This window comes from Micromesistius poutassou (assembly GCF_964030765.1).
Source record: "Micromesistius poutassou genome assembly, chromosome: 16".
NCBI classification, from domain to species: Eukaryota; Metazoa; Chordata; class Actinopteri; order Gadiformes; family Gadidae; genus Micromesistius; species Micromesistius poutassou.
Genome location: NC_140286.1, coordinates 16,320,611 through 16,337,224, shown reverse-complemented (window position 1 = coordinate 16,337,224; position 16,614 = coordinate 16,320,611). Strand labels below are relative to the sequence as shown.

At 48.3% G+C, this 16,614-nt stretch overlaps 1 protein-coding gene across 1 annotated transcript in view; it reads left to right on the top strand.

Moving 5' to 3' along the window:
• kif20ba (kinesin family member 20Ba) overlaps positions 1-16,614 on the top strand; it is a 54,428-nt gene that overhangs the window by 11,441 nt on the left and 26,373 nt on the right. Inside the window, exons 5-15 of the mRNA XM_084480964.1 lie at positions 2,265-2,403; positions 8,627-8,811; positions 8,984-9,038; positions 9,237-9,437; positions 10,722-10,833; positions 11,112-11,183; positions 12,488-12,634; positions 13,385-13,547; positions 14,946-15,095; positions 15,563-15,685; positions 16,279-16,418. Of these exons, the coding sequence (XP_084337090.1) occupies positions 2,265-2,403; positions 8,627-8,811; positions 8,984-9,038; positions 9,237-9,437; positions 10,722-10,833; positions 11,112-11,183; positions 12,488-12,634; positions 13,385-13,547; positions 14,946-15,095; positions 15,563-15,685; positions 16,279-16,418 (1,487 nt within the window). The remainder of the gene's footprint in view (positions 1-2,264; positions 2,404-8,626; positions 8,812-8,983; positions 9,039-9,236; positions 9,438-10,721; positions 10,834-11,111; positions 11,184-12,487; positions 12,635-13,384; positions 13,548-14,945; positions 15,096-15,562; positions 15,686-16,278; positions 16,419-16,614) is intronic.

Sequence of the window (16,614 nt, the reverse complement as noted above, 5' to 3'; positions counted from 1 at the left end):
GTACCTCTACACAGGTCAGTACCTCTACACAGGTCAGTACCTCTACAGGTCAGTACCTCTACACAGGTCAGTACCTCTACACAGGTCAGTACCTCTACAGGTCAGTACCTCTACAGGTCAGTACCTCTACACAGGTCAGTACCTCCTACACAGGTCAGTACCTCTACACAGGTCAGTACCTCTACAGGTCAGTACCTCTACACAGGTCAGTACCTCTACAGGTCAGTACCTCTACACAGGTCAGTACCTCTACACAGGTCAGTACCTCTACACAGGTCAGTACCTCTACAGGTCAGTACCTCTACACAGGTCAGTACCTCTACAGGTCAGTACCCCCTACACAGGTCAGTACCTCTACAGGTCAGTACCCCCTACACAGGTCAGTACCTCTACAGGTCAGTACCTCTACAGGTCAGTACCCCCTACACAGGTCAGTACCTCTACACAGGTCAGTACCTCTACAGGTCAGTACCTCTACACAGGTCAGTACCTCTACAGGTCAGTACCTCTACAGGTCAGTACCTCTACAGGTCAGTACCTCTACACAGGTCAGTACCTCTACACAGGTCAGTACCCCCTACACAGGTCAGTACCTCTACACAGGTCAGTACCTCTACAGGTCAGTACCTCTACAGGTCAGTACCTCTACAGGTCAGTACCCCCTACACAGGTCAGTACCTCTACAGGTCAGTACCTCTACAGGTCAGTACCTCTACACAGGTCAGTACCTCTACACAGGTCAGTACCTCTACAGGTCAGTACCTCTACACAGGTCAGTACCTCTACACAGGTCAGTACCTCTACACACAGGTCAGTACCTCTACAGGTCAGTACCTCTACACAGGTCAGTACCTCTACAGGTCAGTACCTCTACAGGTCAGTACCTCTACAGGTCAGTACCCCCTACACAGGTCAGTACCTCTACACAGGTCGGTACCTCTACAGGTCAGTACCTCTACAGGTCAGTACCTCTACACAGGTCAGTACCTCTACACAGGTCAGTACCTCTACAGGTCAGTACCTCTACACACAGGTCAGTACCTCTACACAGGTCAGTACCCCTACAGGTCAGTACCTCTACAGGTCAGTACCCCTACACAGGTCAGTACCCCTACACAGGTCAGTACCTCTACACAGGTCAGTACCCCCTACACAGGTCAGTACCCTCTACACAGGTCAGTACCCCCTACACAGGTCAGTACCCTCTACACAGGTCAGTACCTCTACACAGGTCAGTACCCTCTACACAGGTCAGTACCTCTACACACAGGTCAGTACCTCTACACAGGTCAGTACCTCTACAGGTCAGTACCTCTACAGGTCAGTACCCCTACACAGGTCAGTACCTCTACAGGTCAGTACCTCTACAGGTCAGTACCTCTACACAGGTCAGTACCTCTACACAGGTCAGTACCCTCTACACAGGTCAGTACCCCCTACAGGTCAGTACCCCCTACACAGGTCAGTACCTCTACAGGTCAGTACCTCTACAGGTCAGTACCTCCTACACAGGTCAGTACCTCTACACAGGTCAGTACCTCTACACAGGTTTGCTCTCCCTACACACAAGCCAGGCCTGCAGGTCTTATGTGCCTGACTGTTTGATCAGTGGAAGTGCTGTTGTTGTGTGTGTCTGTATAATGTGGTGGGGAGACTGACTGTGTGTGTCTGTATAATGTGGTGGGGAGACTGACTGTGTGTGTCTGTATAATGTGGTGGGGAGACTGACTGTGTGTGTCTGTATAATGTGGTGGGGAGACTGACTGTGTGTGTCTGTATAATGTGGTGGGGAGACTGACTGTGTGTGTCTGTATAATGTGGTGGGGAGACTGACTGTGTGTGTGTATAATGTGGTGGGGAGACTGACTGTGTGTGTCTGTATAATGTGGTGGGGAGACTGACTGTGTGTCTGTATAATGTGGTGGGGAGACTGACTGTGTGTGTCTGTATAATGTGGTGGGGAGACTGACTGTGTGTGTCTGTATAATGTGGTGGGGAGACTGACTGTGTGTGTCTGTATAATGTGGTGGGGAGACTGACTGTGTCTGTATAATGTGGTGGGGAGACTGACTGTGTGTGTGTATAATGTGGTGGGGAGACTGACTGTGTGTGTCTGTATAATGTGGTGGGGAGACTGACTGTGTGTGTGTATAATGTGGTGGGGAGACTGACTGTGTGTGTCTGTATAATGTGGTGGGGAGACTGCCTGTGTCTGTATAATGTGGTGGGGAGACTGACTGTGTGTGTCTGGTTCCCGGGGCCAGGTGTACGGTCCAGAGACCAGCCAGCTGGACCTGTTTGACGGCACGGTGAAAGATCTGGTCAGAAATGTTCTGGAAGGAGGAAACTCGCTGGTGTTCACGTACGGCGTCACCAACGCTGGCAAAACCTTCACCTTCCTGGGTGTGTTACGTCACTCCGTCACCACACCTTAGACCGTCCTACCACAGGCTGCTCTGCTCCCTGCTCTGGTCTTAGTGTTTAGGTCTACACGTGTTTAGGAGCATTTACACACTGAAGTCAACCTGCAAAAATCAGGTTTCACGCAAATGCAAAACCACATTGACATCACCTGGGTCTATATTTTGGTAAAGTAAATTTATCTTATCAATATATTTCAGAAAGTGTCTTTTTTTGCAGCTATATTGAAGGATGCAGTAAATCGAACATCGAATAGTCTGTGGTCGGCTACTTCGCGTCTATGTGCCATGTCACATGCATAACATTATCTTTATCTCAACAGCATGTTTATATATGCAGCTAAGGCTGCTTCACTTTGTACACATCATTCTCTGTGCATCTGCTTTAAAAATTAAGTTTGGAGAAAATGTGTAGGTCCTTAGTAAAGCCTATCCATTTCATGTCACATCTATAACGCACACTATTTGCCATGCCGTTGTGCGATCCTAATATAGTCCAGAATTTTGAGGGGGGGGGGGGTCTGCGCTCCCTATAAAATAACCTCAAAGTTAATGTGAATGGTTTCATTTATGCTGAACTGATGGTTTCTCTGAGACATTTTGTTGGTCAATTTGAGTACAAATGTCACATCCATAACCCTGGAATCCCTCATGGAAGCTGTGTTTGAGGCATACATGTGGATTAAAGGTGTTTGAGGCATACAGGTGTGTTAAAGGGTTGTTGTGAGGAGGTGTGTTAAAGGGTTGTTGTGAGGAGGTGTGTTAAAGGGTTGTGAGGAGGTGTGTTAAAGGGTTGTTGTGAGGAGGTGTGTTAAAGGGTTGTTGTGAGGAGGTGTGTTAAAGGGTTGTGAGGAGGTGTGTTAAAGGGTTGTTGTGAGGAGGTGTGTTAAAGGGTTGTGAGGAGGTGTGTTAAAGGGTTGTTGTGAGGAGGTGTGTTAAAGGGTTGTGAGGAGGTGTGTTAAAGGGTTGTTGTGAGGAGGTGTGTTAAAGGGTTGTGAGGAGGTGTGTTAAAGGGTTGTTGTGAGGAGGTGTGTTAAAGGGTTGTTGTGAGGAGGTGTGTTAAAGGGTTGTTGTGAGGAGGTGTGTTAAAGGGTTGTTGTGAGGAGGTGTGTTAAAGGGTTGTGAGGAGGTGTGTTAAAGGGTTGTTGTGAGGAGGTGTGTTAAAGGGTTGTTGTGAGGAGGTGTGTTAAAGGGTTGTGAGGAGGTGTGTTAAAGGGTTGTGAGGAGGTGTGTTAAAGGGTTGTGAGGAGGTGTGTTAAAGGGTTGTGAGGAGGTGTGTTAAAGGGTTGTTGTGAGGAGGTGTGTTAAAGGGTTGTTGTGAGGAGGTGTGTTAAAGGGTTGTGAGGAGGTGTGTTAAAGGGTTGTGAGGAGGTGTGTTAAAGGGTTGTTGTGAGGAGGTGTGTTAAAGGGTTGTTGTGAGGAGGTGTGTTAAAGGGTTGTGAGGAGGTGTGTTAAAGGGTTGTTGTGAGGAGGTGTGTTAAAGGGTTGTTGTGAGGAGGTGTGTTAAAGGGTTGTGAGGAGGTGTGTTAAAGGGTTGTTGTGAGGAGGTGTGTTAAAGGGTTGTTGTGAGGAGGTGTGTTAAAGGGTTGTTGTGAGGAGGTGTGTTAAAGGGTTGTTGTGAGGAGGTGTGTTAAAGGGTTGTTGTGAGGAGGTGTGTTAAAGGGTTGTTGTGAGGAGGTGTGTTAAAGGGTTGTGAGGAGGTGTGTTAAAGGGTTGTTGTGAGGAGGTGTGTTAAAGGGTTGTGAGGAGGTGTGTTAAAGGGTTGTGAGGAGGTGTGTTAAAGGGTTGTGAGGAGGTGTGTTAAAGGGTTGTTGTGAGGAGGTGTGTTAAAGGGTTGTTGTGAGGAGGTGTGTTAAAGGGTTGTGAGGAGGTGTGTTAAAGGGTTGTTGTGAGGAGGTGTGTTAAAGGGTTGTTGTGAGGAGGTGTGTTAAAGGGTTGTTGTGAGGAGGTGTGTTAAAGGGTTGTTGTGAGGAGGTGTGTTAAAGGGTTGTGAGGAGTTGTGTTAAAGGGTTGTTGTGAGGAGGTGTCTTAAAGGGTTGTTGTGAGGAGGTGTGTTAAAGGGTTGTGAGGAGGTGTGTTAAAGGGTTGTGAGGAGGTGTGTTAAAGGGTTGTTGTGAGGAGGTGTGTTAAAGGGTTGTTGTGAGGAGGTGTGTTAAAGGGTTGTGAGGAGGTGTGTTAAAGGGTTGTGAGGAGGTGTGTTAAAGGGTTGTGAGGAGGTGTGTTAAAGGGTTGTTGTGAGGAGGTGTGTTAAAGGGTTGTTGTGAGGAGGTGTGTTAAAGGGTTGTTGTGAGGAGGTGTGTTAAAGGGTTGTTGTGAGGAGGTGTGTTAAAGGGTTGTTGTGAGGAGGTGTGTTAAAGGGTTGTTGTGAGGAGGTGTGTTAAAGGGTTGTTGTGAGGAGGTGTGTTAAAGGGTTGTGAGGAGGTGTGTTAAAGGGTTGTTGTGAGGAGGTGTGTTAAAGGGTTGTTGTGAGGAGGTGTGTTAAAGGGTTGTTGTGAGGAGGTGTGTTAAAGGGTTGTTGTGAGGAGGTGTCTTAAAGGGTTGTGAGGAGGTGTGTTAAAGGGTTGTTGTGAGGAGGTGTGTTAAAGGGTTGTGAGGAGGTGTGTTAAAGGGTTGTTGTGAGGAGGTGTGTTAAAGGGTTGTTGTGAGGAGGTGTGTTAAAGGGTTGTGAGGAGGTGTGTTAAAGGGTTGTTGTGAGGAGGTGTGTTAAAGGGTTGTGAGGAGGTGTGTTAAAGGGTTGTGAGGAGGTGTGTTAAAGGGTTGTGAGGAGGTGTGTTAAAGGGTTGTGAGGAGGTGTGTTAAAGGGTTGTGAGGAGGTGTGTTAAAGGGTTGTGAGGAGGTGTGTTAAAGGGTTGTGAGGAGGTGTGTTAAAGGGTTGTGAGGAGGTGTGTTAAAGGGTTGTTGTGAGGAGGTGTGTTAAAGGGTTGTTGTGAGGAGGTGTGTTAAAGGGTTGTTGTGAGGAGGTGTGTTAAAGGGTTGTTGTGAGGAGGTGTGTTAAAGGGTTGTGAGGAGGTGTGTTAAAGGGTTGTGAGGAGGTGTGTTAAAGGGTTGTTGTGAGGAGGTGTCTTAAAGGGTTGTTGTGAGGAGGTGTGTTAAAGGGTTGTGAGGAGGTGTGTTAAAGGGTTGTGAGGAGGTGTGTTAAAGGGTTGTTGTGAGGAGGTGTGTTAAAGGGTTGTGAGGAGGTGTGTTAAAGGGTTGTGAGGAGGTGTGTTAAAGGGTTGTGAGGAGGTGTGTTAAAGGGTTGTTGTGAGGAGGTGTGTTAAAGGGTTGTTGTGAGGAGGTGTGTTAAAGGGTTGTTGTGAGGAGGTGTGTTAAAGGGTTGTTGTGAGGAGGTGTGTTAAAGGGTTGTTGTGAGGAGGTGTGTTAAAGGGTTGTGAGGAGGTGTGTTAAAGGGTTGTTGTGAGGAGGTGTGTTAAAGGGTTGTTGTGAGGAGGTGTGTTAAAGGGTTGTTGTGAGGAGGTGTGTTAAAGGGTTGTTGTGAGGAGGTGTCTTAAAGGGTTGTGAGGAGGTGTGTTAAAGGGTTGTTGTGAGGAGGTGTGTTAAAGGGTTGTGAGGAGGTGTGTTAAAGGGTTGTTGTGAGGAGGTGTCTTAAAGGGTTGTTGTGAGGAGGTGTGTTAAAGGGTTGTTGTGAGGAGGTGTGTTAAAGGGTTGTGAGGAGGTGTGTTAAAGGGTTGTTGTGAGGAGGTGTGTTAAAGGGTTGTGAGGAGGTGTGTTAAAGGGTTGTGAGGAGGTGTGTTAAAGGGTTGTGAGGAGGTGTGTTAAAGGGTTGTTGTGAGGAGGTGTCTTAAAGGGTTGTTGTGAGGAGGTGTGTTAAAGGGTTGTTGTGAGGAGGTGTGTTAAAGGGTTGTTGTGAGGAGGTGTGTTAAAGGGTTGTTGTGAGGAGGTGTGTTAAAGGGTTGTTGTGAGGAGGTGTGTTAAAGGGTTGTGAGGAGGTGTGTTAAAGGGTTGTGAGGAGGTGTGTTAAAGGGTTGTGAGGAGGTGTGTTAAAGGGTTGTGAGGAGGTGTGTTAAAGGGTTGTTGTGAGGAGGTGTGTTAAAGGGTTGTTGTGAGGAGGTGTGTTAAAGGGTTGTGAGGAGGTGTGTTAAAGGGTTGTTGTGAGGAGGTGTGTTAAAGGGTTGTGAGGAGGTGTGTTAAAGGGTTGTTGTGAGGAGGTGTGTTAAAGGGTTGTTGTGAGGAGGTGTGTTAAAGGGTTGTGAGGAGGTGTGTTAAAGGGTTGTTGTGAGGAGGTGTGTTAAAGGGTTGTTGTGAGGAGGTGTGTTAAAGGGTTGTGAGGAGGTGTGTTAAAGGGTTGTGAGGAGGTGTGTTAAAGGGTTGTGAGGAGGTGTGTTAAAGGGTTGTGAGGAGGTGTGTTAAAGGGTTGTTGTGAGGAGGTGTGTTAAAGGGTTGTGAGGAGGTGTGTTAAAGGGTTGTTGTGAGGAGGTGTGTTAAAGGGTTGTTGTGAGGAGGTGTGTTAAAGGGTTGTTGTGAGGAGGTGTGTTAAAGGGTTGTTGTGAGGAGGTGTGTTAAAGGGTTGTTGTGAGGAGGTGTGTTAAAGGGTTGTTGTGAGGAGGTGTGTTAAAGGGTTGTGAGGAGGTGTGTTAAAGGGTTGTGAGGAGGTGTGTTAAAGGGTTGTGAGGAGGTGTGTTAAAGGGTTGTGAGGAGGTGTGTTAAAGGGTTGTTGTGAGGAGGTGTGTTAAAGGGTTGTTGTGAGGAGGTGTGTTAAAGGGTTGTTGTGAGGAGGTGTGTTAAAGGGTTGTGAGGAGGTGTGTTAAAGGGTTGTTGTGAGGAGGTGTGTTAAAGGGTTGTTGTGAGGAGGTGTGTTAAAGGGTTGTGAGGAGGTGTGTTAAAGGGTTGTGAGGAGGTGTGTTAAAGGGTTGTGAGGAGGTGTGTTAAAGGGTTGTTGTGAGGAGGTGTCTTAAAGGGTTGTTGTGAGGAGGTGTGTTAAAGGGTTGTTGTGAGGAGGTGTCTTAAAGGGTTGTTGTGAGGAGGTGTGTTAAAGGGTTGTGAGGAGGTGTGTTAAAGGGTTGTTGTGAGGAGGTGTGTTAAAGGGTTGTTGTGAGGAGGTGTGTTAAAGGGTTGTGAGGAGGTGTGTTAAAGGGTTGTTGTGAGGAGGTGTCTTAAAGGGTTGTGAGGAGGTGTGTTAAAGGGTTGTTGTGAGGAGGTGTGTTAAAGGGTTGTGAGGAGGTGTGTTAAAGGGTTGTTGTGAGGAGGTGTCTTAAAGGGTTGTTGTGAGGAGGTGTGTTAAAGGGTTGTTGTGAGGAGGTGTGTTAAAGGGTTGTGAGGAGGTGTGTTAAAGGGTTGTTGTGAGGAGGTGTGTTAAAGGGTTGTGAGGAGGTGTGTTAAAGGGTTGTGAGGAGGTGTGTTAAAGGGTTGTTGTGAGGAGGTGTCTTAAAGGGTTGTTGTGAGGAGGTGTGTTAAAGGGTTGTGAGGAGGTGTGTTAAAGGGTTGTTGTGAGGAGGTGTGTTAAAGGGTTGTTGTGAGGAGGTGTGTTAAAGGGTTGTGAGGAGGTGTGTTAAAGGGTTGTTGTGAGGAGGTGTGTTAAAGGGTTGTTGTGAGGAGGTGTGTTAAAGGGTTGTGAGGAGGTGTGTTAAAGGGTTGTTGTGAGGAGGTGTGTTAAAGGGTTGTGAGGAGGTGTGTTAAAGGGTTGTTGTGAGGAGGTGTGTTAAAGGGTTGTTGTGAGGAGGTGTGTTAAAGGGTTGTTGTGAGGAGGTGTGTTAAAGGGTTGTTGTGAGGAGGTGTGTTAAAGGGTTGTGAGGAGGTGTGTTAAAGGGTTGTGAGGAGGTGTGTTAAAGGGTTGTTGTGAGGAGGTGTGTTAAAGGGTTGTGAGGAGGTGTGTTAAAGGGTTGTGAGGAGGTGTGTTAAAGGGTTGTTGTGAGGAGGTGTGTTAAAGGGTTGTGAGGAGGTGTGTTAAAGGGTTGTTGTGAGGAGGTGTGTTAAAGGGTTGTTGTGAGGAGGTGTGTTAAAGGGTTGTTGTGAGGAGGTGTGTTAAAGGGTTGTTGTGAGGAGGTGTGTTAAAGGGTTGTGAGGAGGTGTGTTAAAGGGTTGTTGTGAGGAGGTGTGTTAAAGGGTTGTGAGGAGGTGTGTTAAAGGGTTGTTGTGAGGAGGTGTGTTAAAGGGTTGTGAGGAGGTGTGTTAAAGGGTTGTTGTGAGGAGGTGTGTTAAAGGGTTGTGAGGAGGTGTGTTAAAGGGTTGTTGTGAGGAGGTGTGTTACCGTCCTGTCCGGCCCCCAGGTCCAGACGGGGATGCGGGCCTCCTGCCCCGCTCCCTCCAGCTGGTGTTCCGTAGCGTGGAGGAGCGCGTCTCTCCTCTCATGGCCGTGAAGCCGCACCGCTGCAGAGAGTTCAGCAGGCTGACGCTGGAGCAGCAGGCTGAGGAGGCCCTGGCCAAGAACGCCCTCCTCAAGCAGCTCAAAGAGGTGAGGCCTCTCTCCTGTCTCTGGTTCCCGTCTCACTGTGTCTGCTACCGCTCTCACCGCTTCTGACACTGCTGTCTCCATACCTGTCTCACTGCTGCCTGTTCCTCTGCCCGGATGGCTCAGAGTGGTACCTGTCTCACCCATCGGTCTGTCTGCTTATCTGTATGTCTAGAATGAGAAGGCCAGTGCCAGCCAGCTGTGTTCCACCAGTCAGAACTCTTCAGAAGGTAAGTCCAGCGGTCTGGTTATTGTTATTGTCTCTGTATGATCCCCTGGCTGCAACGTGTGTGTGTGTGTGTGTGTGTGTGTGTGTGTGTGTGTGTGTGTGTGTGTGTGTGTGTGTGTGTGTGTGTGTGTGTGTGTGTGTGTGTGTGTGTGTGTGTGTGTGTGTGTGTGTGTGTGTGTGTGTGTGTGTGTGTTCTCAGGCCCCAGTGTCCTGGGCTCCCTGCTGGAGGAGCCAGTGGTGCTGGACGTTGCCCCAGACACCTGCTTCTCCATCTGGGTGTCCTTCTGTGAGATCTACAACGAGAACATCCACGACCTGCTGGACCCCGGGCCCCCCGGGGCCCCCCGCCGGGCCGCGCTGCGCCTCTCACAGGACATCAAGGGCAACTCTTTCGTCAAAGGTCAGCTGTGTGTGTGCAGGTGTTTGTGTGTGTGTGTGCAGGTGTAATGTGGTGTGTGTGTGTGCAGGTGTAATGTGGTGTGTGTGTGTGTGTGTGTGTGTGTGTGTGTGCAGGTGTAATGTTGTGTGTGTGTGTGTGTGTGTGTGCAGGTGTTTGTGTGTGTGTGTGTGTGTGCAGGTGTTTGTGTGTGTGTGTGTGTGCAGGTGTAATGTTGTGTGTGTGTGTGTGTGCAGGTGTAATGTGGTGTGTGTGTGTGTGTGTAGGTGTTTGTGTGTGTGTGTGTGTGCAGGTGTAATGTGGTGTGTGTGCAAGTGTAATGTTGTGTGTGTGTGCAGGTGTAATGTTTGTGTGTGTGTGCAGGTGTAACGTTGTGTGCAGGTGTTTGTGTGTGTGTGTGTGTGTGCAGGTGTAATGTTGTGTGTGTGTGTGCAGGTGTAATGTTGTGATGAGTAAGTCTACGCGCACGTTAAAAACTATGTACATCAGCCCAGATGTGAGTATGCGGCGTATTACTATGATAATCACACAGGGAAAAGACGAATCGAATACTCGACCCATAAAGACGTTTGCTAACCTATAAAGAAACAGTTGCCATACAACTGCACACCTTCATGCTATCAAAGGCAACCTATATCCATGTATTAGGTTACCTATATATATATATATAACCTATATCCATGTATTAGGTTACCTATATATAACCTATATCCATGTATTAGGTTACCTATATATAACCTATATCCATGTATTAGGTTACCTATATATAACCTATATCCATGTATTAGGTTACCTATATATATAACCTATATCCATGTATTAGGTTACCTATATATAACCTATATCCATGTATTAGGTTACCTATATATATAACCTATATCCATGTATTAGGTTACCTATATATAACCTATATCCATGTATTAGGTTACCTATATATAACCTATATTCATGTACCGCAGAGCAGCTAAACATTGGCTTGTAGCGCCGACTGCTATCGAAATGAACCATCAATACATACAACAGATAGTGATAATTATACACACCTGGCCACGCCCCAACACACCTGGCCACGCCCCAACACACCTGGCCACACCCCAACTCACCTGGCCCCGCCCCAACACACCTGGCCCCGCCCCAACACACCTGGCCACACCCCAACTCACCTGGCCCCGCCCCAACACACCTGGCCACGCCCCAACACACCTGGCCACGCCCCAACACACCTGGCCCCGCCCCAACACACCTGGCCCCGCCCCAACGTGTGTGTGTGTCCGTTCCCGTGTGTAGACCTACGCTGGGTGCAGGTGAACAGCGCTGTGGAGGCGTTGAAGGTGATGAAGTTGGGCCGGAGGAACCAGAGCTTCTCCTTCACCAAACTGAACCAGTCGTCCAGTCGCAGGTACCCCCTCTACGGACCCCCAGCGCCGTCTGGGTTCTAAACAATAGCTGTCTGGACCTTACTGCGCTCCAAGGTGGCTGCTAGGTGAACAATGCTGGCTGTCTGCAGCTGGCCTTCGACCGGACAGCGTGTTCTGGACCAGGGCGTACATTAAGAGATCAATGGGCGGCTCAGCCCAGTGCTGCTAACACCGTAGGCAGTATGCCTCGTAGCTCTGTGGATCTACCCGCTGACTCTCTCTCTTGTGTGTGTGTGTGTGTGTGTGTGTGTGTGCGCAGTCACAGCATCTTCTCCATCCGCATCCTGAGGATGGACCAGGCCGGTGTCCCCAGGGTCGACGGCATCAGCGAGTCAGTAGTACACATTAAGAGTCCCTTACTAGTTAATGTGTGGTTGTGTGTAGAACTAAGGTTACTACACATTAAGAGTCCCTTACTAGTCAATATGTGGTTGTGTGTGTAGAACTAAGGTTACTACACATTAAGAGTCCCTTACTAGTCAATATGTGGTTGTGTGTGTAGAACTAAGGTTACTACACATTAAGAGTCCCTTACTAGTCAATATGTGGTTGTGTGTGTAGAACTAAGGTTACTACACATTAAGAGTCCCTTACTAGTCAATATGTGGTTGTGTGTGTAGAACTAAGGTTACTACACATTAAGAGTCCCTTACTAGTTCATATGTGGTTGTGTGTGTAGAACTAAGGTTACTACACATTAAGAGTCCCTTACTAGTTCATATGTGGTTGTGTGTGTAGAACTAAGGTTACTACACATTAAGAGTCCCCTACTAGTTCATATGTGGTTGTTTGATAACTATTAACTATGCTCTTATATTGTGATATGCAGTACATTCTAGAGGGAGGTGATAAATAAGTCTTCTCTACCGGCTGTGAGTTCTGTACCCCAGGTTCTCTATGTGTTACCTAGCTGGTTGTGTTACCTAGTGGGTTGTGTTACCTAGCTGCTTGTGTTACCTAGTGGGTTGTGTTACCTAGTGGGTTGTGTTACCTAGCTGCTTGTGTTACCTAGCGGGTTGTGTTACCTAGTGGGTTGTGTTACCTAGCTGCTTGTGTTACCTAGCGGGTTGTGTTACCTAGTGGGTTGTGTTACCTAGTGGGTTGTGTTACCTAGTGGGTTGTGTTACCTAGCTGCTTGTGTTACCTAGTGGGTTGTGTTACCTAGTGGGTTGTGTTACCTAGCTGCTTGTGTTACCTAGCCGCTTGTGTTACCTAGTGGGTTGTGTTACCTAGCTGCTTGTGTTACCTAGCTGCTTGTGTTACCTAGCTGCTTGTGTTACCTAGTGGGTTGTGTTACCTAGCTGCTTGTGTTACCTAGTGGGTTGTGTTACCTAGCTGCTTGTGTTACCTAGTGGGTTTTGTTACCTAGTGGGTTGTGTTGTGTGTTACCTAGCTGCTTGTGTTACCTAGTGGGTTGTGTTACCTAGCTGCTTGTGTTACCTAGTGGGTTGTGTTACCTAGCTGCTTGTGTTACCTAGCTGCTTGTGTTACCTAGCTGCTTGTGTTCTCAGGTTGTGTCTGATTGGCTGCTTGTGTTCTCAGGTTGTGTCTGATTGGCTGCTTGTGTTGTCAGGTTGTGTCTGATTGGCTGCGTGTGTTCTCAGGTTGTGTCTGATTGGCTGCGTGTGTTCTCAGGTTGTCTCTGTGTGACCTAGCGGGGTCTGAGCGGTGTGCTAAGACTCAGAACCGCGGGGAGCGTCTGAAGGAAGCCGGAAACATCAACACCTCCCTGCTGACGCTGGGGAAGTGCATCAACGCTCTGCGGCACAACCAGCAGTCCAAGTAAGACCACCAACTACCAGCATACAGCAGGCTAGCTGACCGCAGGCTAGCAGGCTAGCTGACCGCCGGCTAGCTGACCGCAGGCTAGCTGACTGCAGGCTAGCTGACTGCAGGCTAGCTCACCGCCGGCTAGCTGACCGCAGGCTAGCTGACTGCCGGCTAACAGGCTAGCTGACCGCCGGCTAGTCTGCTAGCTCACCGCCGGCTAACAGGTTAGCTCAGCACCTGCAGACTGGACTGACCACTGAATGGACTGACCCCTACTGAATGGACTGACCCACTGATCCTACTGAATGGACTGACCCCTACTGAATGGACTGACCCCTACTGAATGGACTGACCCACTGAATGGACTGACCCCCTACTGAATGGACTGACCCTACTGAATGGACTGACCCCCTACTGAATGGACTGACCCACTGACCCTACTGAATGGTCTGACCCCTACTGAATGGACTGACCCCTACTGAATGGACTGACCCTACTGAATGGACTGACCCCTACTGAATGGACTGACCCTACTGAATGGTCTGACCCTACTGAATGGTCTGACCCTACTGAATGGACTGACCCCTACTGAATGGTCTGACCCTACTGAATGGACTGACCCTACTGAATGGTCTGACCCCTACTGAATGGTCTGACCCTACTGAATGGTCTGACCCTACTGAATGGTCTGACCCTACTGAATGGTCTGACCCCTGACCCCTACTGAATGGTCTGACCCCTGACCTCTACCCTGTCCTCCAGGCTGCTCAGACACGTGCCGTTCAGAGAGAGCAAGCTGACCCACTACCTGCAGAGCTTCTTCTGTGGCCGAGGCAGAGCCTGCATGATCGTCAACGTCAACCAGTGTGCCTCCATGTACGACGAGACGCTCAACGTACTCAAGTTCTCTGCTGTCGCTCAAAAGGTGCTCCTCCCCCCCCCCCCGCCCGCCCCCCCGCCCCCGCCCCCCCCCCAGACCTCTTCATGTCCCACGTCACAAGGCTGCCTCGGGTATTAAGAAATCCCCAATTCTCTCAAAACACATTACTTCCTCTGTCTCTTGCATCTATTTCCGTCGTTTTATGAATACTTTTTTACTTTTCTTAGTTCATAAGATAATCGATATATAAAGAAATTTATAATTGAATAGTCAAAATAATATTGAGCTTTGCTCACGTCACGCCTGATAAACAATAAAAATCAGCCGCGGTGCAAATATGTGGCGAATTCCTATGATAATCACGCGGTGAAAAGACGGATGAAATCCTCATCCTACAGCCTAGTGAAGACGAGCTGCTGCTCCGGTACTCCACCAACACGTCCTATGATTTTAGAGGATTCAATTAATAAATTGGTGTGTTTTGGAGGCGGTAGTTTCCCTGTTCAATAACTAAAATAGGCTATCTCCCTTTTCACAGAAAGTTGGTATCCAAAACTAAACTGTTGCGATACAACTGCACAACTTCATGTTCTCAAAAGCTATTTGTGTTTCAGGTACCATACTGCAAGTAAACATTGGCTTGTTGCGCCGACCGCTATCGAGATGAATGATCAATACATAACAGATAGGACTAGTATAGGTCTACCACTAGGGCTGATCAATACATATAACAGATAGGACTAGTATAGGTCTACCACTAGGGCTGATCAATACATATAACAGATAGGACTAGTATAGGTCTACCACTAGGGATGATCAATACATATAACAGATAGGATAAGTATAGGTCTACCACTAGGGCTGATCAATACATATAACAGATAGGATAAGTATAGGTCTACCACTAGGGATCAATCAATAAATACATATAACAGATAGTGATGATTAAAAGTCTATGCTGGTCGTTCTCCACTGTGGATGCAGTAAGAAGACTGTGTTGAGAATCGTCAATCGGCCGTTTCCTCCACCATGTTCCGTGGTGACGGTGACGGTGATAAAGATACCTGAATGGGATTGGTTAAATGGATATATTCGTTGGAGAGAACCATAAAAAAATGTACCTTGGTGCATACAATGGAAATCGCGTTGTAAGTGTACTCAGTGGCACTGCTCTCTATCACCACGGACAACGTGGCTAATCATATTAACACGTTGATATAATATCCTTTTGTACCGATTATTGACTTGGCAAGAAAGTTTATTGCTAGAATGCCCTCTAAGTGGGCAGAACGTTTAATAGTGGCATTGGTAACGCATTAGCCTGTGTAGACAGTGTATAGGTTCATAGTAATTATTAATAATAGGCTAAATCTGAATATAATTTGAATGCTAAAAATAATAAATAATAAGTAATAATAAGTGTGTGTGTGTGTGTGTGTGTAGGTTGTGGTGTTGACCTCCAAGCCCCTCCCCCTCCAGCCCCAGAGGGCTGCGAGGGAGGTCTCCTTCCTCATCAACAACGCTGACCGCAAGACCCTGAATCCACGCAGGAGCTCTCTGATTGGCTGGGATTCTAGCCTGGAGGATGTGCAGGTAGGGGGCCCTTCAGCTGACCCTGACCCTACAGCTGACCCTACAGCTGACCCTGACCCTACAGCTGACCCTGACCCTACAGCTGACCCTACAGCTGACCCTACAGCTGACCCTGACCCTACAGCTGACCCTACAGCTGACCCTACAGCTGACCCTGACCCTACAGCTGACCCTGACCCTACAGCTGACCCTACATCTGACCCTACAGCTGACCCTACAGCTGACCCTACAGCTGACCCTACATCTGACCCTGACCCTACAGCTGACCCTACAGCTGACCCTACAGCTGACCCTACAGCTGACCCTGAGGGTTAGGGCTGACCCTGAGGGCTAGGGCTAGGGCTGACCCTGAGGGTTAGGGCTGACCCTGAGGGTTAGGGTTAGGGCTGACCCTGAGGGTTAGGGCTGACCCTGAGGGTTAGGGCTGACCCTGGAGGCCCATGTGCTAACTGTGTGTTTGTATCTAGGAGGAGGATGTTGATGAAGAAGAGGAGGAGGAGAGCCTAATGGAGGACACGGTGGAAGAGGGCAGTGTTGGTGAAGAGGAGGAGGAACAGGACAATGTGGTTGTGTGTAAAAAGACCTACCAGGTTAGTCTGACCCAGAGCTGGTACGGTCCGCTGCTCACTACATCAAATGAGTACTAGTGCACACACATGAACAGGCTACTATAGCTGTACTTAAGGTTACACTACTATAGCTGTACTTAAGGTTACACTACTATAGCTGTACTTAAGGTTACACTGCTATAGCTGTACTTAAGGTTACACTACTATAGCTGTACTTAAGGTCACACTACTATAGCTGTACTTAAGGTCACACTACTATAGCTGTACTTAAGGTTACACTACTATAGCTGTACTTAAGGTTACACTACTATAGCTGTACTTAAGATTTCCTTTACACTACTATAGCTCTAGTTAAGGTTACCTTTACACAATACAATGCCTATACTTAAGGTTACCGTTGCACAATACTGTAGCTCTAGTTGAGGTTAGCTTTACACAATACTATAGCTGAACTTAAGATTTCCTTACACAATACTATAGCTGTAGTTAAGGGCAACTAGACACAGCAATGCCAACATGTGATCACCTGTAGCGCAGACTTGTAGGCAGACTTGTAGCGCAGACTTGTAGGCAGACTTGTAGGCAGGTGTGGGCTAACGGGCTGTGCTCCTCAGAGGCTGGTGGCCCAGCTGAAGGAGGTGCGCGCCTGGCGGGAGGAGCAGCAGAAGCAGAGCGTCCTCCTGGAGGAGCGCATCAGGGAGGACGTCAGCTCAGAGTTCTCCGCTCTCTTCTCTGAGATGGAGGCAGACTACAAGTAAAAACTACTTCTAGCTGTGATGGGGTCCCACTAGAGACCTGTCTCACCTCTTCCACTAGAGACCTGTCTCACCTCTTCTCCTAGAGACCTGTCTCACCTCTTCCACTAGAGACCTGTCTCACCTCTCTCCTAGAGACCTGTCTCACATCTCTCCTAGAGACCCTGTCTCACCTCTCTCCTAGAGACCTGTCTC